The sequence below is a fragment of the Dermatophagoides pteronyssinus genome, unplaced genomic scaffold (genome assembly GCF_027571235.1).
Source record: "Dermatophagoides pteronyssinus isolate colony J.1.1.1.1 unplaced genomic scaffold, Derpt_VIB-CSIC_2022.12 sq0009, whole genome shotgun sequence".
Taxonomy (NCBI): Eukaryota; Metazoa; Arthropoda; class Arachnida; order Sarcoptiformes; family Pyroglyphidae; genus Dermatophagoides; species Dermatophagoides pteronyssinus.
This window is the reverse complement of record NW_027461533.1, coordinates 608,714-635,370: the sequence shown is the minus strand read 5'-3', so window position 1 is coordinate 635,370 and position 26,657 is coordinate 608,714. Positions and strand designations below refer to the sequence as shown.

The following is a 26,657-nucleotide window of genomic DNA, read 5'->3' as shown; positions in this document are numbered from 1 at the left end:
ATAATCTTCATCATGATGATGATAATTCAATGTTATAATCGTCATTATAACATCGTTTATGTTCAAGTTTGTCCAACAACAAACAAAACAAAACAATGATTTTCAATGATTATCTCAATAACATCGATCGATCGATCGATAGATGATGACATTGATTTGTTCATTGTCAATTGAATTGAATTGAAAATTTTCAAACTTGCATCAACTACATCATCAGTAATATCAATTATCATCATTGACTTTTTTTTGACGAATTTTAAAAACCTTGAAAGGAAATTGTTGTTGTTGTTGTTAAATTACATGACTTTGATCCTTTTATTTTATTTTTTCATTGTTAAATCCTTGATTCTTCCTTTGCTTCTCACAACAAAATTTTTTTTTTTTTTTGACATTGTCCATTGACTTATTATTCACGCAAAGATAATGTTATGCTTTATGTGAATGTAATAAAGGTGATGATGATGATTATTACCGATGACCATCATAACATTATATTCAATTACATCACATTGAATTATGAAGGAAACTGAAGGAAGCGAAGAAGATTCAATGAAAAAAATTGATAACCTTTACAAATATGAATAGCATTGATTTTTTTGGACTGACTGACTAGATTTGGACAAAAAGGTGATGAATAAAATACACACACAAACAAACATACATACATAATTCGGAAACACATGTAATAATTCGAGGTTGTCTTCGTTGTTATTGTTGTTTCCTCCAATTCACACACACACAGGATCAATGTTAATATATTTTACACAAGAAATGTGTGAGAGAGAAAAAGATGAACAAGAATCAAATGTTTGTTTGTTTGTTTGTTTGTTTGAATATATATGATTCAATAATAATTATATTGAAATGCCCATTTCTTTTCTTTCATGTTTTTCAAAGTTTTTTTTGTTTGGATGCGTTTGAATGTCCAATTCAATCATATTACATCTTTCATTTTGTTTGTAATGGTGGTTTTCAATTGAATTTTGAATCAAGAAGAGTGCCTCTGTCTGTCTGTAAGGAAGAAATAACGATTCAATGATGATGATTATCATCATCATTTGTCATTAGAACATCAAACATTAAAGATCAACCAATATGATGTGATGTTATGGTGGTGATTTTCTATGCAGGAAAAAGTTTCATTTTTTTTGTTTAAATTTTGTTCAAAGAATTTAACATTGTGTTTGTGTGTGTGTGTGTGTGGGTTTTTTTTCTGTTTGATTGTCTGGCTAATTGAAAAGAAAAATTACCCAAATACTTTTTCATCAATTTCTTGTAGAAATTTTCTTGAAATTTCGGGAAAGATTCCCGAATCGATTTACGTAAGTTTTTTGTTTTTGTTTTTTGTTAACCCTTTTTCGAAAAAAAACTGTTCATTCAATCAATCGATTCTCTTTCTTCATTTTGGTCAATCCTTTGATGACAACTAAATTTCTTCTTTGACCAAAAAAAAAAAAAAACAATTCCAGAAACAAACAGAAAAGATTGATCGATTTTACAATGTTTCTGCTTCTGTTTCTGTTTTTTTCAATGTTTACAATGGTCGAATGCAGACCAAAAGAAAACGATTGATTGATTGATTAATCAACCCTTTATTTTTCTCTAAAGATTCTCTCTTAATTATTATTTTATATCCCAGAAAAGAATACAAAAAAAATTCTGTTAACAAAGTGAAAAATGAATGAAAAGAAAAGAAGGATTCTTCGTCTTTTACAGTTTCTCTGCGAATGAAATGTTTCGTTTCTGGTTTCATTTTGTTTTGAAATTGAAAAAATTTATTGATTGTAAATCGTGGGCGCTTGTTTGTTTGTTTGTTTTTTGGGTTTTCGGAGTTTGAAAATGAATTAATTTCAAATGACCACCACCATTATATACGGTGAAAAAAAACCAATGAAAAAAAAATAAATGAATGAATGAATCATTCAACCATAAAACAAGTCAATCGAAACGAAAAACAAAAAGCCCATTCGAAAAATCCTGGTGCTGATTGGTGGTGGTTAAAATTTTTGTTTTTGTTTTGTATGTGGGAGGTTTTTCTTGGTTTGTTTGAAAGTCAAAACCGCTATTTTTTTTGGTTACATTTTTTTGATATTGATACGATGGTGGTTGGTTGGTTGGTTGTTACAATTTTTGATCAAACAACGATAATAACATCTGTCAATTGATTGGTGGTTTCTTTTGGTTGAAATATTACTTAGGCGAAGGCAAAGTGTGAAATATAGCCAATTTTGTGTGCGATTAGAGCAATCAGCCAAAAGAAACAAAGAAACAAAAAGGAAGGTCTCATCGCATGAACAACGACATTAATAATTGCAATGATGATGATGATTACGAAGAAATTGAAATTTTCATTTATTTTTAGAAGCCGAAACAGATAGCGAAAAAATTAAACAAAATGATCAATAATCAATGACAAACAAAGTCTGTTTTTCTGTTTTTGCTTCACTGTGTGTGTGAAACATTTTCAAATGAAAATGGAATAATTAGCTTGTTTTGGTTCAGTTTGGATATTTCACGTTGTTTTTTCGTTCTCGTATTTTCTACGAAAACATTGTTAAAAAAAACCTTGATTTGATTCGAATGAAACAAACAAAAATCCATCGATTGAAACAATGACAATTTCCGATCATGATTTGTTTTGTTTTGTTTTGAATTTATCACTTTTCTGACAATGACAATGCACATATATATTGGTTGCAATCAAAGAAACAAGAAACAGAAAAATATATCTAAATTTGAAGACAAGATATATCTGTGTGTTTTGCTGTTGTGTTTCCATAAATAAATATCCAATTTTGCCTTTAAATGGGGGGAGGAAACAAACAAGGAAAAGAAGGGGAAAAATTGATTTTTGCATTTTCTGAAGAGAGAGAGAAAAATGATTGAATAAACGTTTTTCATTTTAAGGAAATCAAATTACCTGTGTGAAATAAATAAAGCTGCTGTGGCTGCTGCGATGAAGTGATGAATAGGACTAAAAATCAGTATTTTTAATCCAGAAAAAGAGAGAAGATTTGAAGTTTGATTTTTATTACATCGTTTTTCTCTACGTTGCCTTTCTTTCTTCAATATTGATCATCAGTTGCTTCCACCATCATCATCATCATCATCAATAAAAAACCAGAAATAATTGATCCAAACCAATTACAAGCTAAACTAGTTTTGAGTGTGTTTTCCCACCAATTTGATCAAAGTGTTGCTGTCATCATCATCGGGTGTTTTTTTCCCGAACTTATTAATTATTTCCATTGGATTTTTCGATCAAAAAAATAAAAAAATTCAAATTTTCTGTTTGCAAATAAACTTTTGTTTTTTTCCCTGTTTGTCATACACCTGGTAACATGGTGAATTAGTTTTTGTTTTTCCTTATTTCTGTTCGATGTTTGTGTGTTTTATTGATGATTTTATCTAATTTTTTTTTCCTTTTTTCCATTCATTTACAGGCAGCATTGAAATTTTCATTAAAATTTGTGATCAAACAATCATAAAAACATTCCTCAATCTTTGATCTTTGTCATTGTGAAACATAAAGCAAAGCAAACGAAAACGAACCAAAATGTCATCATCGCCTGATTTAGTTACGGTTGGTCCAAGTTGGTTTGATGCTTTCCAGGATAATGGTGGTCCAGTATTATATTCATCAATGAATCGTACAGCTGCTATTGAAGATATTAGAAATATTTTAATCTATATTAGTTTTACAACATTTTTTGTTGCATTTTTAATTATTTTTCCGGGCATCCGTAAAGAGGTAAGTTTTTTTTTGTTCTATTATAATAATATTTTCTTTCTTAAAGTTTATAGAAAAAAACAAAATGTCAATATTTATTATATTGACATTATTATTATCATTTCGTTTTTGTTTGTTTTTTATATAAAATGGAAAATTGTTTTTGGTTTCAATTGTCCTTTGCCTTTCTTTATGTTTTGTCAATGAATAACATGAAGAAGACCGAGAAGAACCAGAATGACCAAAATTTAATTATACTTTATTTTGGATATTGGGAACCAACGTTTAGTTCCCTGTTTAGTTTTTGGTTGTTTGGAACATTTTCAAATTTTGCTTTTGTCTCGTTCGGAAAATCATTTCCATATACAAAATGATTATTTAAAATTATATGTGCTGTGTGCGAGTGAGAAATTTATAGATTATTTACCGAAAATTGTCCGAGAAAAAAAACAGTTAGTTAGTTAGTGAATGTGAAGTAAGTAAAGTAAATGAAATGCGAATGAATTTCATTAATAAAATTTATTTAATTTGAATAAATTTTTTGTTCGGCTATCATTTTCCTTGTTGTTGTTCTTGTGATCGGTTGGAAAAAAGAAGCTAAAAAAATACTTAAGAAAATGTTGAATTGAAAAATAACAGTAAACTAGAAAAAAAAACTGCTTTAGATGTAAAGATGTAAAGAATCTTAATGTTTTTTTACTGTAGTTTAGTTTAGTTTGATTAAAACCACACCAAACAACAGAAAAACACAAAAAACCGTTTGTTGTTTTCAGAATCTCTTCTTCTTCGATTTGGTTTCGGTTATTTATCCTACTCAACTCTCTCTCTCTCTCTCTCTCTCTCTCTCTCTCTCTCTCTCTCTCTCTCTCTCTCTCTCTCTCTCTCTCTCTCTCTTGCTATATTCGCATTCAAATAAAACAATCGGATATAATTTCTAAATGAATTTTGTTTTCGTTTTTGAATCTAAATGAAATTTCTTCTTCTTCTTCGTTTCTCTGTCTGTTTTGTTTGAAATAAACACAATAAACATTCACCATGTTCTTCATTGTGTAATCACATTTTTCGTTTTCGTTTGTTGTTGTTGTTGCTGGAAATTTATAACCGAACCATAATAATAATAATAATAATAATAAATGAAAAATACAATGAATTTTCAAATGATACTCTACTCTCACAACCATTATTATTACTATAGAGATACTAAACTGACTAACTAAAACTAAAACTGACTTGACTTGACTGACTGATTTGATGTTGTGCATCAACTTAATAACATTCAAACCTAATATGGATAGAGTGAGTGAGTGAAAATTTTTATTATATTTTTTTTCATTTACCCGAAAATTCGGTTATTATTGAGTGAGTTTTTGTTTCACTCTCAATGTTTGTTTGTCCTTTTTTCCCTTTTCTTGTTGTTCATCGGGTATATGGATGATGATTTTCTTCATCATTTTGCATTTCAATGTTTTTTCCATCTGAATTTAATATTTACATTCGAATAATGATAATAAATTTATTATTGATACAACAACAGCCGAAATAGAAAAAATTATAAATTTTTATTAAAAGTAACCGAAACAACAAGAAGAAAAAAAACTTTTTATTATTATCATTAAAATGATGATTATTATAATAAACAAATGTATTATTTACAACCAAAACAACAAGAAGAAATTTTCATTGTTTGTGTGTGTGATTCGGGGTTGAAATTCAATTTATTTTCTATATGAAGCAGAAGATAGGCAATGATGATGATAGAGAATAGGCCAGAATTTTCATTATTACTTTGAATATTTATAAATATGAATGAATGACTGGATTGGGTGAATGGTGTTAAACACATTTAACACATACATAACAAACACACACACAGAACTTTCTTTTTAATTAAATGAAAATTTTATTATCTCCGGGTATTTGTTTTGTTGTGAAAAAAAAATTATATTTTTTTCTTCTTTTCGGATATTTTTCCTTCCAATTTCCGAAAAATCGACTGATCGGCTGAATATTGTTGTTTTGCACTGTACACGCTGAATGCATCTTTTTTTTTCCTTCTGATTGTTCTTGGAACCAAAAAAAAAATTGCTTCTTAAATTCACTTTTTGAATTGTTTTCCCGGTACAACAACAGCAACGAAAAAATGTTTTGCATAGAAAATACATATATATAGAGAGAGAGAGAGAGAGAGAGAGAGAGAGAGAGAGAGAGAGAGAGTCCAAAGTCATTTAATTTGATTTATGAATTTCTTTTTTTCCCTTTCTTCTTATTTGGTTTATTTAACACTTAATGCTTATGATGGTGAAGAAAAAAAAACGTTAACCTTTTTTTTCTTTTTTGGCTATATCCAAAAAGGTTTTTTTACTTTTTTTTGTTTGTTTGTTTATTTTTTCAAAGTAAAAGTAAAAAAATGGTTAAAATGAAAATGGATTCTTTTCTCGTTTTTTGAAAAGGCTTTTTTCCATTCGAAAACCTTTTTCCCTGGTTTCGTAAATATATTCGGGTATTGTTGATCCCGAAAGCAAAAACGAAAAAGAATTTGATTTTCAAAAAGATTCTTCTTCTTTTTCTTCCTTCTTTGATTTGGATTTTTAATACAGAGTGATCCACACACATATTGGTCTTTTTTTCTTTCGCCATCCATTCTGTATTTACCGTCGTCATTGGATATTTTTTTTCCGTTGTTTTTTTTTCTTCTCTCAGAATTTCTTAAAACAAGATGGCCATCAAAGAAACAAAAACAACAAAAAATATATTCTGCGTGTTTATCAACGAATAGTGTTATTATTTAGTTTTTTTTTCGTAGAAAAACATAAGATCCGTTCGTTCGCTCGTCGTTGCTCTAATCATCAATCATTAATAACCCGAGAAAAAAAAGAAGGTTTCCTTTTTCTTTCTTGTTACTTTTATTTGTTTGTTTGTCTGCAAAAAAAAACTTTCAAAGGTTTCTTTTCAAAGAAAAAAAAGGACCAAAAGAATTTTCTTTTGCCAAAAAAAAAAGTATTTAGGGATTTTATCATTCGATACTTTACTTTACTTACTTACTTTGGTTAAAGTCATTATAGACATCGATTTTTTTTTCTTGTTTTTTTTCTGATGATGATGATGATGATGATGATAGGCTTATTGGATGTTTTTCCCATTCATCTATATTAATGTAGTTATTAGTTTCTTGGGCGCTAATTTTTTTTTTTTACTTCGTAATAAGATCTTTTGGTCATCTTTGCTTGGAGGTTATTAATAACAATGACCTTTGGCTTTTTTTTTGTTTTTCAAGCAAAGCATCATTGTCATAGTGAAATTTCCTGACAAATTGATAATAAAAATTACCTAATCACATTCATTGATAATTCCTGTCAACAAATTTGAAGGAGGGAGAACGGGGGGTTAAAATGTATTGCATAAAAGTGAAAAAAAAGTGCAAAGATCAATCATTGATGATGATCGATGTCATCATCATCAATGATTGTTGGTTGCTGTTTTTGTTGCAATATTTTTTGTTTTTTTTTTTTTTTGTTCAAAACATATTTAACATGTGCTGTGCTGTCTGGGATCATTTATCATTTATCATCAACCTTTTTTCCATGGAAAGAAAAGAAAGAAAGAAGTTGGAAAAAGATTATTCTAAATACCCCAGTGTTTTCAATAAGAGAGACAAACAAACAAACAAATGGCCTTTTGTTTTTTGTATTTTTCCACAAATGAAATATTGTCGATTTGGAAACAGAAAAAATGGACAATGAAATGAGTTAGTAAATTTGTCGTCGTCGTCGTCTTTGTCGTTATTTGATAAAATAAACATCAATCAATTTTCACAATTCGACAATATTTTTTGTTGTTGTTTTTCATTGACATTTATTTCATTTTATGACGAAAAAGTGTGATATATTAAGAGAAGGAATTAAAGGTTTTTTTTTGGCCATGTTAAATATTGATGAATTGAATAGGGATTTGATGGAAAACATATGGTTTGAAATGGTTTTTTCGTTCGTTCGTTCTTCTCTGAGTTTTTCTTCTTCTTCTTCTGTGTTTTTTAATTGACAATTTTACAAGTTTTTTTGACAAATCATTGAATGATTAATCTCTTTCTATCTCTCTCTCTGTTTAAATTGATAAATATCGATCAATCGATTGATGATAATCATTGTTTTTGTTTCATTTCGTTTCATTTTTTTAGCGTGTTTCAACATTTATTTGTGTTACAACTAGTTTATTTATTGGTGCCGTTATTCTAAGTAAGTTTTGTCATGTTTTTAAAAAAATTTTTGGTCATCATTTTTTTTCATTGATTTTTTCTTAACAGTTTCAAATTGTGGATCAAATTGGCATGTTGCAAAAGGTTCGATCGCTGGACCGTATCGTGCTTTTTCCAAAGAAAAAATCTATGCCAATGTTGGTGTTTATATTGGTTTGGATAGTGTTAATATTACAATGAAAGGTAAAAAAAAATGTTTTAACCCTTAATTACCCATATTTTACATCTCATCCCATCTCTCTCTCTCTCTCTCTCTATCTCTTGTATAGCATTACCAATACATCGACATCATGAAGAAATTAATTATAATGAACGTTTCTATTGGATTGGTGGTAAGTAGAATTTGTTTTTCTTTTGGTGGTGGTTATATTTTCTTATTTACTTTTATAATTCTGGCGATTGAATTGAATCAAACAAGGGGCAAAGAAGAAGAACATATAGAAAAAAAAATCCAATTCAGTGTTATTTATTTCAATCTTTTCTTTCATGATCTACTCTTGATTACAATCCAATAAAACTTTACTTTACTTTACTTACTATGTGCACTTTTTAACATTTAAACCGAGGATAGTTTTTTTTGAAACTTTTTAGCCAAAACGAAAAAAAAATCATTGAAAATTAGCATATTTAACACACTCGGATTCTTTAGAAAATCTGGTTGTTGTTGTTGTTGTCGTTTTTTTCATTGTTGATTATTGTTCTCCTTTTTACTGCGACTGTACTACTGATGTGAAAAACATGATGATGAATTTTGAATAATAATAATTTTTCTTTTTTCATCATTTTTTTTCGAGTTTCATAAGCTCAGGAAAATGTTTATAATCATAATAATATAAACACAATGTTACCAACAACGAAAAAGGGTGGAAATAGTCGCCCCGAACTACTACCATCATTTTTTTCAACAAAAAAAAATGATGATGATGCCAGAATTGATGTAAAGTTTTTCATTTTTTTTTCTTCTGGTTGCATCATCATCAAATACATCCCAAAAATAACACTGTATGCGCTTTATGAATATTCTTCTTTTCCCATTATGTTTATATTAGAAGAGAATAATCTTTGTTGTTGTTGTTGTTAAGATTATTATTATTACGAAAGATTTATTGATGAAATGATTCTATCAAAGTTTTTTTCCTTCCTTCGTTCATCGTTTGTTTGTTTGATTTGTTTGTGTGTGTATAGTGCATCAGGAAAAAATGAAAATTTAACGATTAAAATTGACTTTCCAAAAAGCCAGAAGAAGAAAAAATGGATTTACGATGATCATGATAAAACGAAGAATGTAAACGAAGATGCAAAAAAAGCAAAGAAGAAGAATTTATTGTTTGTTTATAATATATGCCTGAATGATCGCTGGGGTTGAATGAAAGAATGGATGAATGGATGGATGGAAGGAGAAAGTTAAAATTAAATTTATTAAAAAAAAACATTTTCCTTCCATTCCATTCATAATGCTGTAACAGAAGTAGATCATAACTTTGGGAAAAAAAGAGATACATTTTCATTCTGTAAAGAATCAGGCAATCTAAAGAATATCGTTAATTCCCTGATAATATTCTATCCTGTACAGAATCGATCTGAGATTTTAATTTGGTTGTTTTTTTTCGCTGGTTTTCTGAAGAGCCACAATGTCTCTCTCACTCTATATATATCTGAATTGAATTGATTTTTTTCCTTGGCAATTTATGGCAATCGATCCAAGCATTGTATCATTCATTCTCATTGATATTTATACAATAATAAAAACAAAAAACTGAATGTTTTTTCATTTTGAATGGAAAAACAGTTTTCTTCTCTCATTTGCCACACTATACGGACATCATAGAGGGAGAGAATCTGAAAATTTGAATTGAATATTCTTGCCAACCAACAACAGCAAAACAAAACAACAAAAAAAAACCCATGATTTGAATCAATCAAACAATCTGCCAGACAGGCTTTTTTTCCTCTATAACCAACAACCAAGCAATAACAACAACAATCAACCGAGAGAGAGAAAAAAAAGCCTCAAACCAATTTTGTTTTTGGTTGTTCGCTTCGTTTCGGTTTTTTTTCTGGTTTGGTTTGGTGTATATCCTAAATCGATATTTGCTGTTCGGTCTTTGATTATTATTGTTTGAATGACAACAAACAACAAACGAACGAAGGAACAAGCGAATGAGAGAAACGTATTTTGTGCATTTATAATGACGTTTTTTGATTTTGATTTTGATTTTCTTGTTGTTTTTACATTTGATGATTTGGTTTCAGTAGGAAATTTTTATTTGTAAAATCTTTTCTTTCTTTTTTTGCGATTCTGAATTGATTCTGTTTTTGTTGTCCAGTTGGGGTTAGTCCATCATCTAACTGAATTCCTGTGGATTCAACAAGCAACACACACACAGCTGGAAATTTTTATTTTTTTATTTTTTTGTTTGGATCACAGAATCAAAGAATCACAGAATTTCTTTTTCTAAAAACAAATCAATGAAATGAAATGAAATATCCTGGATTCTTTAGTTCCGGTTTTTATTCTGTTTTTCATTTATTCATTATTTGATCATTTGACATTTAGTGATTTTTTCCTGGTAAAAAAGAAATCTAGATGCTGTTTCATTTTTCCTCTTGTAGAGAATGACCCAAAACATGGATGATACCCGTATAGAAATTGAATGATTGTTACATCAACCAGAAAATAAAACAAACAAACAAACAAGCACACACATGATATGACAACAAGATGTTTTTGGTGATTTCTTTTCTTTGCTTGTTTCAGTGGTATTATCTGAATTTAAATATCAAACAACAATTCACTGTAACGATGATAATGATGATTATGATTAGAATTCTGCAAAGAATAATAATTATATACTGCTGTTGCTGCTCTCTGCGTTGATTTACTCATCATCTGCGATGATGATAATGATGTAATGGGTTGAATTCTGAATGATTCAACAACAACAGCAAACATTATATTTTGAGCAAATTATTTTCGTTTTTTTTTTTGATCTTTTCAAGTTTTACCAAAATTGAAAATGCTTATTATTATTATTTTTTGAGAGATTTTGGATTCTGCTTTTCATTGCTGCAGTATAAATTATCATCGTCGTCGTTCGCTTTGTTTTTTTTCGGGAAAGTCATTCATTTAAAACGAGAGAAAAAACAATTCAAATGGATTCTTTTTTTTCTGTGCATACATTTGATTTTCATATACTATTTCTGATCCATTTAATACAACATAATGTTTTTTGCTGGAAAAACGTTTAACGTCTCTGTCTGTTTCACACACTGACTTTCTCGTTTGCCATCTATCTATCTATCTATTTACTTTTAGATTTTTATCCTAGAAATGGTAAGAAGAATTTTGTTTTTTCTGTTGTTTGTTTGTTTGTATCGGTAAGAAATTGAAAGCTAACTGTACATTAATTACAATGGATAGATGTTGTTTTGTATTTTGTCTACAGGACAACATCATTTTATTTGATGTTTTTTTTTGCTGTTTGTTGATCTGTTTCTCACATCGAAATTAGGGTTAATTTCTGGAAATTTTCTCCATACACTCATTTGCATAATAATTGAAAAGCTCTCTTTTTTCAGAAAAAATTTTTAATTGCCAAACACACACACACTATTTTCACATTTCAAACATTTACCAAAATTTGTCTGTTTGTTTGTTGTAAATTATTCATCTGATTGACTAGGAATAATGATTTGGTTGTTCACATTTTCAGTCAGAATTTATCATTTATTAATAATGTTTTGCTGGAAACATTTACCGGGAAAATTTCCGGTAATTTAATTTAATTCATCATCATCATCGACAATTCGATTCAAACATATACGATATTTATGATGTGAATCTAATCGAATGAATTTTTTTCTTTCTTCGGAAAAATCAAATCAGAAAGTTTCCAGAAATGATTTTGACAAACAAAAACATAAACAAAATATGTTACAACAATAAAATAAATGCAAAAAGAAGAACCAAGAAAATATTTTATCTCTTTCCATCGACGACGACGAATTGGGTAGCAAATTGCGTTTTGCCAATGCTGCTGCTGTTGCAATATTCATTTTCAACGAAAAAATCATAATAATGTTTTTTCGTTTATCGTAAACACACAATATCTAAAACACACAATCAAACAACAACAACATCAGTTGTCTTTTTCAATCACCGTTCTTTTTTCTTTTTTTCTTTTTTTCTTCATGATTTTAATATCGACCAAAGTTTTCAATATATATTCACAGAGATGAATACAGATAAACATAGCAAGAAGAAAACTTGTAAAGAATAAATAAATATCGGTAAAGGAACTGACTGACTGGCTGATTTCATAATATCAAATTTATAGTGAAGCAAACGAATGAAGAAGAAGAAGAAAATTCATTCAATTCATATGTTTTCAGTATTTTTTTCCAATGTTGTTGTTTTCAGTTTGTTTGTTGTGTGATATGGCATAAATTTGATATTTTTCTGTGCATCTCGTTTACTTGCTCGGCTTGACTATTGCATAATATAATGATGATGATGATGATAATAATAATAATAATGTCAACGTTATTCATTTATTTCTTTTCAGTTTGGTTTGGTTCCATGAATTCTATTGAATTTGGATTTTCTTCGTTTTTTTTTATTTTTGTTTGTCGAATTTCTTCTTGCAACTATCATATCATACAGCACAGTTAATTTTATCATCTCGTTGCTGGTTGGTTTCTGGTTGGTGGCCTATGAATAATTTTACATTCATTTCACCATTCTCTATGTGAAAATGTTCACTTTGGCTATAAGGAGAAAAAATGTTCAATGCTGCTTCATCATCGTCTTTACCATATTATTATCATTTCTTTAGTTTTCTTCTCTGGATTTTGGTTGTTGTTGTTGTCCAATAGTATTGTCATTTTTTTTTTTGTCCGAGAAAATTCAAATTCACTTTCCATAAGGGTCATTAGTTATTATTTCGTTCGTTTGTTCGTTCGTCTCTATATGATGATGATGATTAAATGATTATCATAATGTATATATGATGTGTGTGTGTGTGGATTTTCTGTGTTTGTTTGAAATGAAAAAGGAACAATTCTTTCACTTTTTCTATAATGTTTGATATATGATGGTCATATGTATTCATCATCATCATCATCATAACCAGAAATTCACCAGAAACCAGGAAAATAAAAAAGAGATGCACAAAATGAGTGAGAATTCATTTTTTCGAAGAGAATTTGTCTTCTTCTTTTTTTTCATTCACCCTGTTTTTCTCTTCAAATGACAAATTTGGCTGAAGTGTGTTTCGAAGAACTTTTTCTGGATCCATATTTGAATCATTTTTTTTATTCAACAAAATTTTTCAAGTGTTGATTAACTATCAATTGATGTTGTCCGGTTACCAGGAAAAACAAAACAAACAACCAGAAAAATATACAATGTTATCGAATGCAAAAGTCAAATATCTTTTTGAAAAATGTTTTGGGTTTGAAATTAAAAACTTGTAACGGTTTTCCCCTTAACAAAATCATCAACATACGACATTAGGCATCACAAGCCTGATGATAATGCCAGGCAGGAATACATATCCAAACACACAATATTCTCCACATAAATGGGCCAACCAACCAACCAACCAACCACTTAGAAAAGTAAACAGAATTATGTTGAACAAATATGGTCTTTTTTTCTTTTCTTTTTCGTTTTTTTTTTTTTTTGGTCATGTTATTACCATTATGTGTTTGTTTGCCTTATTTTTTTTATCAACAACAACAGAAAAAAAACCTGGGGTAAGGGGAAAGAGAATATTCTTTATGTCAAAATAGAAAACAGAAAAAAATTCATCATTTTCATTGACAAACCAAACATACAGGATATGTTTTTCGTATATATAGAGTTTCCTTTCATAGGTTAGCTGCTAATATGTCATCCAATGACAGGGAAAAAATTTTCCATGTTTGTTTGTTTGTTTTTTCTCCATCATTATTGATGATATATTGATCATTTGTTATCGATTAATAATTATAATGATTATCATCATTTAGTTTATCGGATAATGAGGGTCACCAACATTTTTTCTTCATATTATAACAAAACGAATCGAGAGTTTTCGTTAATGTTCTGTTTTTCATATTTTGATTTTCAAAATATGAAAGAATCTTTCCCTAAACATTCATTCATTCATTTTGAATGAAATTTTTTCGTTTTTGGAAAATGATTGAAACATGAACAAAACAAGAAAGAATTTTGACATGGTGAAAAAGTGAAGGAAGTAAAAACATTATTTAAAAGCTTTTTTCTTTCTTTCTTTCTTTCATTCATTCATTCATTCAATGAATATTGCATGTTTGTCAAAGAATGCATGTATGTATGTATACATAGATATTTAATGCACACACATAAAAAACACATTTACAACAGTAAATATGGTAGTAAAAAAAGGAAGGAAACAAATGAAAACATAGCCAAGAAATAATCATAAGTCGTTGTTTTGATAGTGGGGGTTAATTTATATGGTGAATAACATTGTGGACACCAGATAATGCCTTAAAGCTATGTAACCACATTTTCATATTATCAATAGAATTACGGAATTTAAGAATTTAACACGTTCGCTACCGGAGATTTGGAAAAACACATAGAACTACAGCAGATAAACGACGCATATATGCGTCGCTGGTAGCGAACGCGTTAAGAATCTTTTTTTCTGGCCGACCCCTTTTTCTTCTTCATCATTTGATTATTGAGTCAACCAAACACACACACAGACAGAATCATTAAAACGTAGAATTCTTTCGAAATGAAACGAAAACGAAAAAAAAAATTGGACAACGTGGCCATCATATTTTAACATGTTATGGCTGTTTATTTCATTTTGGTTTGCTTCCAGCCAGCAAGCCAGCCACCACAGAATTTATATAGCATTTTTGGATGTTTCCTAAAAATAGTAACATCATCGTCATTTTCTACCTACACAAAAAAAAAGAAATGTTTGTTTTTTTCACATATTTTTTACCAGAAAACACACACACGAATAAATTTTCATTTCCGTTTCATATTAGCTGAATATTTGATGAATATTATTCAATTGATTGTGTGATGTTTTGGTGAAACACACAAAAAAAGTCCCGTGATTGATTCACATTTTCAAACGTCTCTTGAGACTGATGAGGATGATGATGAAGAGAATCTTTTCTCTCTGACCTTTGTCCAGATTTGTCACAAACAAAACAACAAAAACAAACTAAACATAAAACAATGACACAAGGGATGATTTGATGCATTCCTGATATATTTCTCTTGAGAATTTTCATTTTTGTTTTCTGGTTTTTTTCGTTATTTTTTTCGCTTTTCACATTGAGCATTTACAAACAAAAATAGCTATCGGAAAAACAATCGATTGTTTTTTCTCATTCGATTCTATCGATTGTCGATCGAATTTTGTCTGTTGTTTGAGTATTCGAATCGAATAATTTTTTCAAGAATTTTCAAGAATTTTTTTCTTTGTTCATTATAATTTCAAGCAAATCAAACTTTAAATTGAATCAATCAGCAGCAGTAGTGCTTGTTTTTACAATGAATTTTTCAATATTAAAAATGAAAATAACAAGAAATTTGTAACGAAAAAAATAATGACGACGACGACGACGATGATGGATGTTGACTTTTGACAAATTTTTTGGATTTTATTCGATTTGACTCTTGTTGAAATTTTTTTTTCATTCCAATTTCATTCAGGATATTAGAATAATGATGTTATGACAAGAAAGAAGATGAAAAAAAAGATTGAAGATGAATTTTTTCAACGAAGAAAGAAAAACGAAATGAAAATTCTCTTTTCGAAAATGTTCAATAATAACAAGAAAAATATGAAATTTTCTTTTTGGTTCGGTTGAATCCAAAATGATGAAAAAATGAAATAAAAAAAAACCGAAATAGCCTTGAAGGCTTTTTTTTACCCGAACGAAAAAAAATTTTGAATCCAAAATCATCATTCGGGTTTTTTTTGGTCGAATCACCATTTTTTTGGAAAATAAATCAGAAGAGAATATTCTGTGTTCAACCAATATCAATATTATGGTTATGAATTTGTCGTCGTCGTCATTGTCATCTTCTGGATGTTTTTTCGCCAATGATTTTCCTTCATCATCATCTGAATTAAATTAAATTCTGCTTTCTTTCATTGATTTCAATTCTTAATTTTTTTTTCTTTTTCTTCTTCTTGAATGATAATGATGATGACAGAAGAATAATGATAATTCATTTGATGATGATATGCAGAATTTTTGAAAAACGGAAAAAAAAATTCTTTTGAATTTAATTATCTATCGATCGGTTCGCTTTTTCCAAAGCAGTAGGCTGCAGCAGCAGCAGAATAATGATAATTGATGCTTTCCCTTTGATGATTTTTTTCCCTTAATTTCCTTTTTTTTCTCTCTCTCTAACCATTATCACATTACGCTTTTTTGTTTGTTTGTTATTTTAAACTAATTTTCTCTTTGTTTATTTTATTTATTTTTCTTTTGAAAACCCAAAAGCTAATCAAATGAAACATGAATTTCAACGTGCATTAGCCAAAGGATTACCATTTCCAATATTAACCATTTCAGAATATTTAAGCCAAGATGGTGAAGGTTTTAATTGGGGTAGACATTATCGTTTGGCCGGTTATTATACAAGTATTTCATTATGGTAAGTTTTACTTATTAAAATGAATTGTCCGAAAAAAAAAGAATTCAAATGTAATGATAATGATGAAACAAAATGAAAAAATTTGTCTCTTGCTGTGTGGAAATTGAAAGCCAATTTGATTAAATGAAAACAAATGTTGTGATTATCGACACACACACTGTACAGTACTAAAACCAGAGCAAAATTTATTTCATTGACAATTTAATTCAATTTTTGTGATCCACATTTTCCTTTTTTGTTCATTTTCCTACATTTTTTTTTCATTTTAAAACAGGCTAGCATTTGCAAGCTGGATATTAATGAATATATTACTTTGTGCTGTACCAAGATATGGTGCATATACAATGCAATTAACTGGTTTATTAATGTTATTATCAAATTTACTTTATATAATGATGATACCGGGTAAACCATTACGTATACCATTTGAAGGTTCAACATTAATTTTTTCATATGGTTGGTGTTTTTGGTTGGTTTTTGCTGCTGGTATGTATTTTTGTTTTTCATTCTTTTTGATCGAAACAAACAAAAAATTGATTGATTTTTCATTTATTTTTTTTCCGAAAAAAAACCAGGTTTAACAGCAGTTTTTATCGGTGCAACCGTATCAATTGTTGATATATTATTTCCAAATAAATTTTCAACAATATTAGAAGTTGATTATGATACACCATATCGTTATTTTGTTGGTAATGATATACATATTGTTGGTTCATTACCACCACCATTAAATGCATATTATTATCATCATCAACATCAATCAAGTTTATCGACAACAATATCAAGTAATCAAAGTAATCAAAGTAGCCATCATTTATATCAAAAAAAGAATAAATTATCGTCGAATAATCATAATAATATTTTACGTCATTATTCAGCATCAAAAACAGCATCATTAACAACAAATACATCATCTTGTTGTGCTGGATCAACAACACGATTAACATCATCATCAACAACAACAACAACAAATCATCATCATCATCAATCGATAGCTAAAACTAAAAGTGATGCATCAACTTGTACACGTGATGATGATGATTTATTAATGATGATTATGGCTAATAATGACAAGAAAAAAGATAATGAAACGATAACATCCTGTAACAATCGAATTGAATGTATAGTCGATGTAAATGATGATGGTTGTGCTGATTTAAAAAAACATCAACAACAAATATTTACAACAAAAGCTGAAATTGAAACAAATTCAAATTCAGAAAATAACAACGATGATAATAATAACAATACAATAATTGTTTCAAATTATTCAAAAGATTCTGTACAACGTATTAATCAATTGAATCAAGATGTTATTGATGATGATGATGATAAGCAATTTGCATTTGAAAATCGAGCTTATCATATTGATGATGATGATGATGATGACCATCGTTTTAAGGAAAAAAATCTTAACCAAGGCGAGGAAACAAAGGAGTTTTTACTTAATAAAGATAAACAACCAGAAGTAAAATCATCATCAAATGAATTATTATTATTATCATCAACACCAACACCATCAACATCATTGATGATGATAAAATCATCATCATCAATATCATCACCATCACCATCATTATCATCATCATCACCAATATCAACTGATATAGATGATGATGATGATGTGGAGGATGATGCGGCAAATGAAAGTGATGTTAGTACAACAATTATCGATGGTAAACGTGCAATTTCATTATCAAATTTTGGAAAATTTACTGAACAATATGAAAAAAGAGAAAATTTTTTCAATCATAATCCACACAATAATAATAGTCATCATTCAACAACATTTGGTTATCCACTTGCAAGTGCTGGATTTCGTGCCATAAAATCTGGATTTATTAATCGGTAATGTAGAAATTTTTTGTTATTTTATTTGTTTTTCTGAAAAAAATTTCCGGGTCATTAGACCATTTATAGTCAGTCAGTCAAAGCTATAAATAACCACGGGAATGAGAGTTTGAAACACAAATCAAATTTGTTGAATGATTAGCGATTCATTGAAAATAATTTATTTCGAAAGAATCAAGAATTTCTTCTTTGATTCTTTTCTTCGTGCCAGAATTTTTTCTCGTTTTTGTTTTGTTTATATTATGTTTTTTTGATAATTGTTTGTTATTGTAATTTTCTTTTACTTTCTTTCTTAGCTGTTTTTTGGCAATACCAATCGAAGATTGGTTGCCAATTTTTTTTTGATTTTGATTTTGTTATTAGTGATGAGGTCATTGAAAATCAAACACAAGATTCTTTCATTCGATGATGATGGAACAAATTCGTTTTTTTGGCTTCGATCGTTGTTTGAAAATTCATTGTGCTATTTTTATCAATCAATTTTTTTTATTTATATTGAAAAAATGTAGGTTGTTGTTGTTGTTGTTGTTTGTTAGTTTAAGCATCATAGAAATAGAATGTATCCAATGTGTTTTCCAAGAATAATTTATCTTTCTTCTTTCTTTTTTTTTGATATTTTAATTTTCAATCAATTTTTTTTCGTTCGTTTTTTTCGTTGAAAGTTTTACGATAAAGAAAATTAAATTAAAATTGAATGCTGAGACAGTTGATACACAGAGAGAATCTATGGCAATCAATAATTAATTTATTTTTTCCAAGTAAAATGAAAAAATAATCATCTTTATCAAATTTTTTCTTCCCTAGTTGAAGATCATTGAAAGTTGAATCGATTGAATTTGAAGATGAAGAAAACTATCATCATCATTATTATTATAAATAATGTCTTAGGTTCGTTTTTTTTCGAGAATCTAGATTCTAGATTCTAGATGATGTTGAAGAAGCAGAATAGAGAGTGAGAGAGAGAAGTAGGTTGATTCTTTTTTACTCTTGTGTTTTCTTGGAACACAGAATTTCCAGTGAAGGGAAATTTTTCGGAAAGAAAATTTTTTATCCAAAACAGAAAAAAAATCGATTAGCAACATTCTTTGGTCGAATGTTTAGGATGATGAAGGAGTAGTAGAAAAAAAAATTCTGTGCATTCTTCTTTCGTTCAAGGAGCAGCACATCATCATTTTCATCTTCAATAATAATGATGTGATACTTGGTTGTTTGTTTGTTTGTTTGTTACAGAAAAATTTGCCGGGATTTTTGCTTTTTCCTGTAAAATTTCTTGGTTATTTTTAAGAAGAATTTATTTTTCTCATCATCACATTACTTTTCCATTAGATCAATCACTATAGTTTGATTTGTCTGTTTGTTTTGATGTTTTTGGACTACCACAATAATCATCATTTGATTCAATGTTTCAAATATTGAGATTTTTGCGGTCCAAACACGATCCACAGAATCTACACAGAGAGTGAGAGAGAGAAAAATTAAAAATCTATCTAGTTTGCCAGTTGATTATAACTTTTTTTTGTAATTCTGCTGTTCCCATACACACACACACACACACACACGATTCTTCCATTCTTGATAAAAAAAAACGGAAACTTTTTTCCTATTTAAAACAACGAAAAACTTTTAATTTATTGGCTTCAGAATCATCTAACTAACTAACTAACTATAATGATTATTATAAAAAACTATCGTTATTATTATCATTATCATCATTGATGGTCGATGAAATAATAACAACAACAACAAGGGCTCTAATGGAGCTAATAATAACTCCAGAAAATGTATTAGATATGTGAAGAAGAAAAAAAACCGACTAAACGAAAAACAATTTTCGTTTGTTTCAAAATCTCACTCACTCTCCAACATACTAATCTCAGCTAATGGAAACACACACAATGATGATGATGATGATGATGATAACAACCAGGAAAGAATATATAGAACGAGCTTATGGATCACGTAATAATTCTTTTTTATATTGAAAAAGTATAAAGTAGAAATCTTTATAACTGAAAAGATACCAGCAGTGATGAAAAGAAAAGAAAAAAAAATCTATTATTATCATTTTGGAAAATCTTTATAATAATAATAATAATAATAATAATTTGATGATGATCCTCATCATCATCATCACGATTAAATGATAATGTTTTTCTTCTTTCGTTCGTTCCTTTAAAAATATTTATAGTAATGATGACATAAACTAACTAGTTAGTGTGTTTGAGTGTGTGTGATATATATCTTTTCGATTCAATTTCGTTTTTTTTTGTTTTGTTTTTTTATCTTGCAAAACAAATCTGTTTTGAACAAAAAAAAAATTAATTGGCTGTTGATTGATTTTCATTTTCGTCGTTGCTATTATTTTCCCGTTTTTTTTCATCATCATCATCATCATCATCATCATTATCGTTATCATCATTTGTTTAAGTGAATCTTTAACCGTCGTGTGTATGTGTGTGTGAATCCATATTGTTTTCAAATCTCTCTTTAATGATGATGATGTGAATTTTTTTTGTCTTTTTTCCTGTCTAGCATTTTTTCTCATTGAATCTCACAGTGTTGATTGATTGATTGATTGAAAGGTTTTTTTTCCTTGTCTGTTCTATTCGGTTGCTGGGAGAAAAGAATTTTTAAATTTTTGAAAAAAATACCAAGAAATTTTTTACTCGAAATAATGAATGAATGATAAATGTCAAAAAGAAAATGTTCATGTCATGTTCTGTGTGTGATATGATTGATATGATCATTATGTCTTTTGTTTTGGGTTTTTTGTTGTTTTTGACTTTAAAATCATTTTTTTTTTGGTTGAAATTAAAATGCAAAATGAAATGAGGATAATTGTCAGGCTTCAGCAACATTTTGATGAATTTTTTTTTTGAATTTTAATTTTAAATTTTTGTTGTTGTTGTTGGACGAAAATAGATGATTATGATGAACAACGAGAAACAATTTTACCTTGATTCTATTCTATTCATCATTTTAGTTGGTTGGTTGGCTTTTGGTTTTGTTTTTCTGGTTTTCTTTGGTGGTTGGTTTTTTCATTCATTTACATTTGAATGGTTCAATGATTCACTTGGTGTTTGTGTTTTTTCAGTGGATTTTGTCAGCCCAGAAAAAAGATTTTCATCATTTTTTAATATGGAAACAAAAAATGTTTAGGAAAAGGTAACAGCAAAATAGAAAAGTAAAGAAAAAATTACTTGGAAACTTTCTTGGAATCTACCGAAACAAAAACTAATTTGACATTTTTTTTTTGTTTTTGTTGATTGATAGTGAGAATGAATAAGTGTGTGTTTGTGTAAAGAGAACTTGTTTGTTTCATTTCGTTTCTTCTGAAAATGAATTTCACTGAACTTCGAAGAAGACGAAAAAAAAGTGCCAAAAGTAACTTTTATATTCAATTCCATGATGATGTTGTTTTTTTGTTACATTCACATCAACCATGTTTGAGTTTATTATTAAAGATTATTATTATTTTCCTTGTCACTTGATTTTTTTTTCACTTTTGGGTTTTGCATCTTTTTACCAGAAAAAAAAAGTAAAACACACACACCAAAAAGACTTTGAAATTACAAAACAACTTTTTTCTTAATATTAATAATTTGTCATATGAAAACCAACAACAACAATTTCTTTCCCGTAAGTCAAGTTGGTTTTTGGTTTTTGGTTTGGTTTGGTTCGGTTCGGTTGTCTCTTATAAATTCACAGTCGTCGTTGGTTTTTGGTTTTTTTTTCGTTTCGTTAATTAATTGATGAACTTTATAATGTGTTTTGATGTGTGTGTGTGTGTGCTTACTTGGTTTTCTGGTTGTTTTTCTCTCTCACACACATGATCCATTGCGTAAGTGTGGAGCCAAAAGTTAACCCGAAACGAATTTTTTCTTTCTTTCCTATTTTTCATCATCATTCGTTTAATGTAGCGAGCATAATAAATGAATGAAATAATTTTTTCTGGCTTTTGAATTATGGATTTTCGTTTCGTTTCGTTTGGTTTCTTCATCTTAGTTATTTTTTTGTTTGAATGATGAATTTTTCAAAGAAAAAGACATTAGCACCAATGAAGATGACCGACCAGAAAAAAAGAAAATTCGGGTGATAGTTAATGTAGTTAGTTTGGTTGGTTAACAACATCAAAAGTGTCATGATTTATCATTGAATTGGTCATTCAATGTTTTTCAAAAAAGACAAATGAATGAATGAATGAATCATTAAAATATTTTTTATCCTTTTCTTTATTTAAAATCATAGACAACAACGAAATAAATCATCAACAGCGACGACAACGACAAATGAAACAACGTCAAAATCAATGAAAATTAAACGATTAAAATCATCAACATTATCATCATCGTTGGATAAAGATGATACGAATGGTAATGGTCATCCAAAATCATCGACGACAACGACGACGACGGCAACAACGGTTCGTGTAGATCTTTCATCATCTGCAGCAATGTGGTGATATTTGGATGGTGCGATATGAATTTTTTTAATGTAACAAAAACAATGACAATTTCCATTTACATCATCATAATCATTGTAGTTGTCGTGTGTGTGTGTGTGTGTGTCGGTGACATCTGGATAGTGTTAAAAGAAATCTGGATTTTTTTCATTCAAAATTCAACCCTTTATTTTCTTGTGAATTCTGGAGAATCTCACACCTCTCTAACCACCACCACCACCACACACGAACTACATATGAATTTTTCATCACCATCTTCATTAGCCTACGGCTTCATTTATTTAACACACACACCGAGAAATATGTATTTTGTTGTCATCCACCAACAATGATGAACAAAACAGAAACAGAAACACGAAAAAATTACCAGAATAGGAAAAATTGTCAAAAAAACTTAACACACTAGATACACTACATACATTATATATATTTTATGAATGATTTCAACAACAAACAAAAAAACAAAACAAAACGAAACAAAAAATATTTGAATAGGTCTCAGATGTCAAAAACTTTTTTCCCTTTTTCTTCTTGTTCACAAAAAACTTTTTTTTTAGCTGCTTTTTTTTGTATCCATTCTTTTTTTTCAATTTTTTTTCATTCTATAGAATCCACCATAATGATGATGATGATGATGATTCCATATGGTTTTTTCATATTTTTTTCATTTTGAATCATTATTATTATCGTTTTTTTTGTTGTTTCACATTTCAAATGTTTATTTTGCCTGAACGCCTGCCTGCCTGTCTATTCTGCCAACAATCATCATCATCATTTTTTAAAGGAGATTTTTTTTTTGTTTTGAAAAGGACATATGTGAAAAACATTTGAAAAAAACCTTTGTTTTTTTTTGTTTTTATTAATCAAGTCCTTTTCACTTCTAGTATGTTTCATTTTTTTTCCTGGAATTTTTTCTTTCAAACATATATTACATTTCCATGTGTTCCCTATATATAAATGACAAACACACTAACACCAACCAACCAACCAAGTCAATGACAAAATTACATTTACATTTACATCATATATTCAAAAACAAAGATGGTGGTGGCAAGGGGTATAAAAAAAACCAGAATAAGCGCCTATTTACACATAGGAATATGATGATGATTCTTTTTTTTGGTTTTCATTCATTTAACCCGTTATTGTTCTCCACATTTCTATTCTAGGTTTTGTTTTTTCTAAAAAATTTTCTGGCTTCCTATTTTTGTTGGCTGCCAATCTCTCTCTCTCTCAATTCAAATTCTATCATTCTGCCATATCGTCAACCTGAATAACAACAACCTGGAAACATCTATTTTTACCCAACACACACACAACACGCACATAAAATTTCAATTACATTTCCTCATCATCATCATCAAATTCTTTTCAAAAATTATTATTGTGAAATTCGGGCTCCGGTAACTTTTTGATTATTTGTGATTTTCATTTTCATTTCATTCATATTTTTTTGTTCAAATGAATGTTCTGTGAGCCAGTGAAAAAAATATTATGTTTCAGAAAAAATGAATTGAATTTTGTAAAAAGATTTTCAACCAAGAGATTCTTCCATTGTCTCTCTGCCTGTGTGTGTGTTTAGTAATTTCTTTTTAAAAATATTTTTTTTCTTTCCCAACGATCTTTCGAAATAATAATAAAAAAAATCTTCTTTATTTTTAATTATCAAAACGGTACTTTTTTCTATTCTGTATTTGGTTTCACTGGAAAACTTTTTTTTTTTATTTTCTCATTTTGATTTGAGCAAAACAAAAAACGAAAACGAAAATATTGTCTTAAGCCATCATCGCATTGTGTGATGATTTCGAAATAATTCCCTACGCTGAATCGATCAGAAATTTGGAAATTCCTATCTTTTCTTTCATTGTTGTTGTTGTTGTTGGATGCCTGAGAATTACAAAGACGACAACAACAATGAGATTATATAATCCATTCGTTTCGATTGAAAAATGGTGATAAATTTGGATTTGGCAACTGACTTTCATCATGTTGGTTGGTTTCTGCATCTGCGTACATTTTTTTTTTGTTTACATAAAAATTTTTTCCGGAAACAAACAAACAAACAAACAGCAGAAAAATGTCACCATAACCATGTTATTCTGATGTGTATATGGCGAAATGTATTTTCAAATTGATTTTTCTCAGGAAAAAAAATATAGCCGAAAATAACAATCGATCATTATCATCATCAACATCAACGCTATTATCATCCATCTGCATCTGCATATATATTGAAACTGAAACAAACAAACAAACATCACACAGATGGTCGTTTGTTTGTTTGTTTTTTAATGTTGTTGTTGTTGTTGTTGCTGGATCTATTTTTTTTAGCAATTTGTTTCAATTTGATTTATTAATATTCATAATCATCATCATCAACATTTTCTATATCCCGTTTCCATGGTAGAAAATGAAATCAATATAGTCGCACATACGCATACACTATATACATAAGTACACTATGGCATCTGTAACCAAAATATAATATTGCGTAGGTGTTTTTCAGGTTGTTTACGGTTGTTTTTCGCTTGTTTGTTTGTTTGTGATTGTCATGACATTTTAATAATAAATTTTCATATAATACCGGTTCTCTCTCTCTATCTCTCTCTCTTGCTCTCTCGCTGAATGGATGTTTGGTGTTTGGATATTAATATTTTTCTTCTTCTTTTTTTTCTGGATTCTGATCTCAACATCCATATGTTTTTTGTTTGTTTGGATTTTTATCCACTTTTCTCGCTTTTGATATTAAAATTTTTTTTTTTTTTGGAGTTCAAAATCAAACAAACATCACCTTTCCTTATCCCCCCCTGTCGAATATACCTCATATGACTCAAATGTGGCTGGGTGATGAAATCAATTTTTTCCAATTTCAATTTGCAATATTGAATAATAATAATGGCGTTTTTCATCATCATCAACATCGAAAATTGCTTTTCAATATTTATTTATTTGGCTTTGGTTATGTTTTGGTTTGTCAATATTCAATGTTTGTTTGTTTAGTGAATTTTCTTTACCAGATGCTGTTTTCAAATCGATTTTCCAAGCCAAACCTTTACATGCAACCTACCTACCTTTATTATTATCCTTTAACGAAATTGACTTTGTCCTGAAAAAAAATGAAGAAAAAAAAATTCTGTTCATCTGATATGGTGGCTCCAAATTGCCAATTTTGAAATTTTTCTTCATCGCTCACTTCTTGCTTCCCCCACCCAAAAGGATGACATTGGTTAACATCGACGAAAAAAGACACCGAAAGATTCACATCTTCAAATTCTTTTTGTCAAAATTCATATTTTTCCATCGTCATCGTTGTTGTTGTTGTTGCTGTTCAATTTTCAAATCACAACAACAACAAAAAACACCATCCATATAAATATTTAGTTGTCACAATATTTTGAAAAGTTGTATTTTTTGCTTTGTATTTTCATTTTGAACGAATCTTGTTTTCTCAGTGTATGTGTGTATGTTCTCGTTTTGTTCAGGATCAAAAATCATGCACGAATGAATCCATATAGCGAACAAAACAAAACAAAATGAAATGATGAAATTTTTGTCTTTCTATTCAGAATTTCATTCCATCAATGACTTTGTTGTTTGTTTGATGATTGATCTCTTTGTCATTCTTCATTCTTCTTCTGGTTGTTCGTTGTTGTCTTTTATTATTTAGATTCCATGTTTTTTTTCTCCAAATGAATTGAATTGG

At 28.8% G+C, this 26,657-nt stretch overlaps 1 protein-coding gene across 7 annotated transcripts in view; it reads left to right on the top strand.

Annotated features, from left to right (window-relative positions):
- Positions 1 to 24,616, top strand: part of LOC113790114 (uncharacterized) — a 50,062-nt gene extending 25,446 nt beyond the window's left edge. For 4 of the 7 annotated variants that reach the window (XM_075821160.1, XM_075821162.1, XM_075821161.1 and 1 more), the window contains 8 exons: positions 3,444 to 3,751; positions 7,905 to 7,962; positions 8,031 to 8,165; positions 8,252 to 8,314; positions 16,488 to 16,641; positions 16,916 to 17,127; positions 17,217 to 18,489; positions 22,741 to 24,616. In XM_075821160.1, the coding sequence (XP_075677275.1) occupies positions 3,557 to 3,751; positions 7,905 to 7,962; positions 8,031 to 8,165; positions 8,252 to 8,314; positions 16,488 to 16,641; positions 16,916 to 17,127; positions 17,217 to 18,489; positions 22,741 to 22,954 (2,304 nt within the window). In that variant the 5' untranslated portion in view covers positions 3,444 to 3,556 and the 3' untranslated portion in view covers positions 22,955 to 24,616. Of the gene's footprint in view, positions 1 to 1,215; positions 1,323 to 2,968; positions 3,345 to 3,443; positions 3,752 to 7,676; positions 7,696 to 7,904; positions 7,963 to 8,030; positions 8,166 to 8,251; positions 8,315 to 16,487; positions 16,642 to 16,915; positions 17,128 to 17,216; positions 18,490 to 22,740 lie in introns of those variants that run through there. The other 3 variants (XM_075821163.1, XM_075821164.1, XM_075821166.1) reach the window with 3 other exon arrangements.
- The last annotated feature ends 2,041 nt before the right edge of the window (positions 24,617 to 26,657 follow it).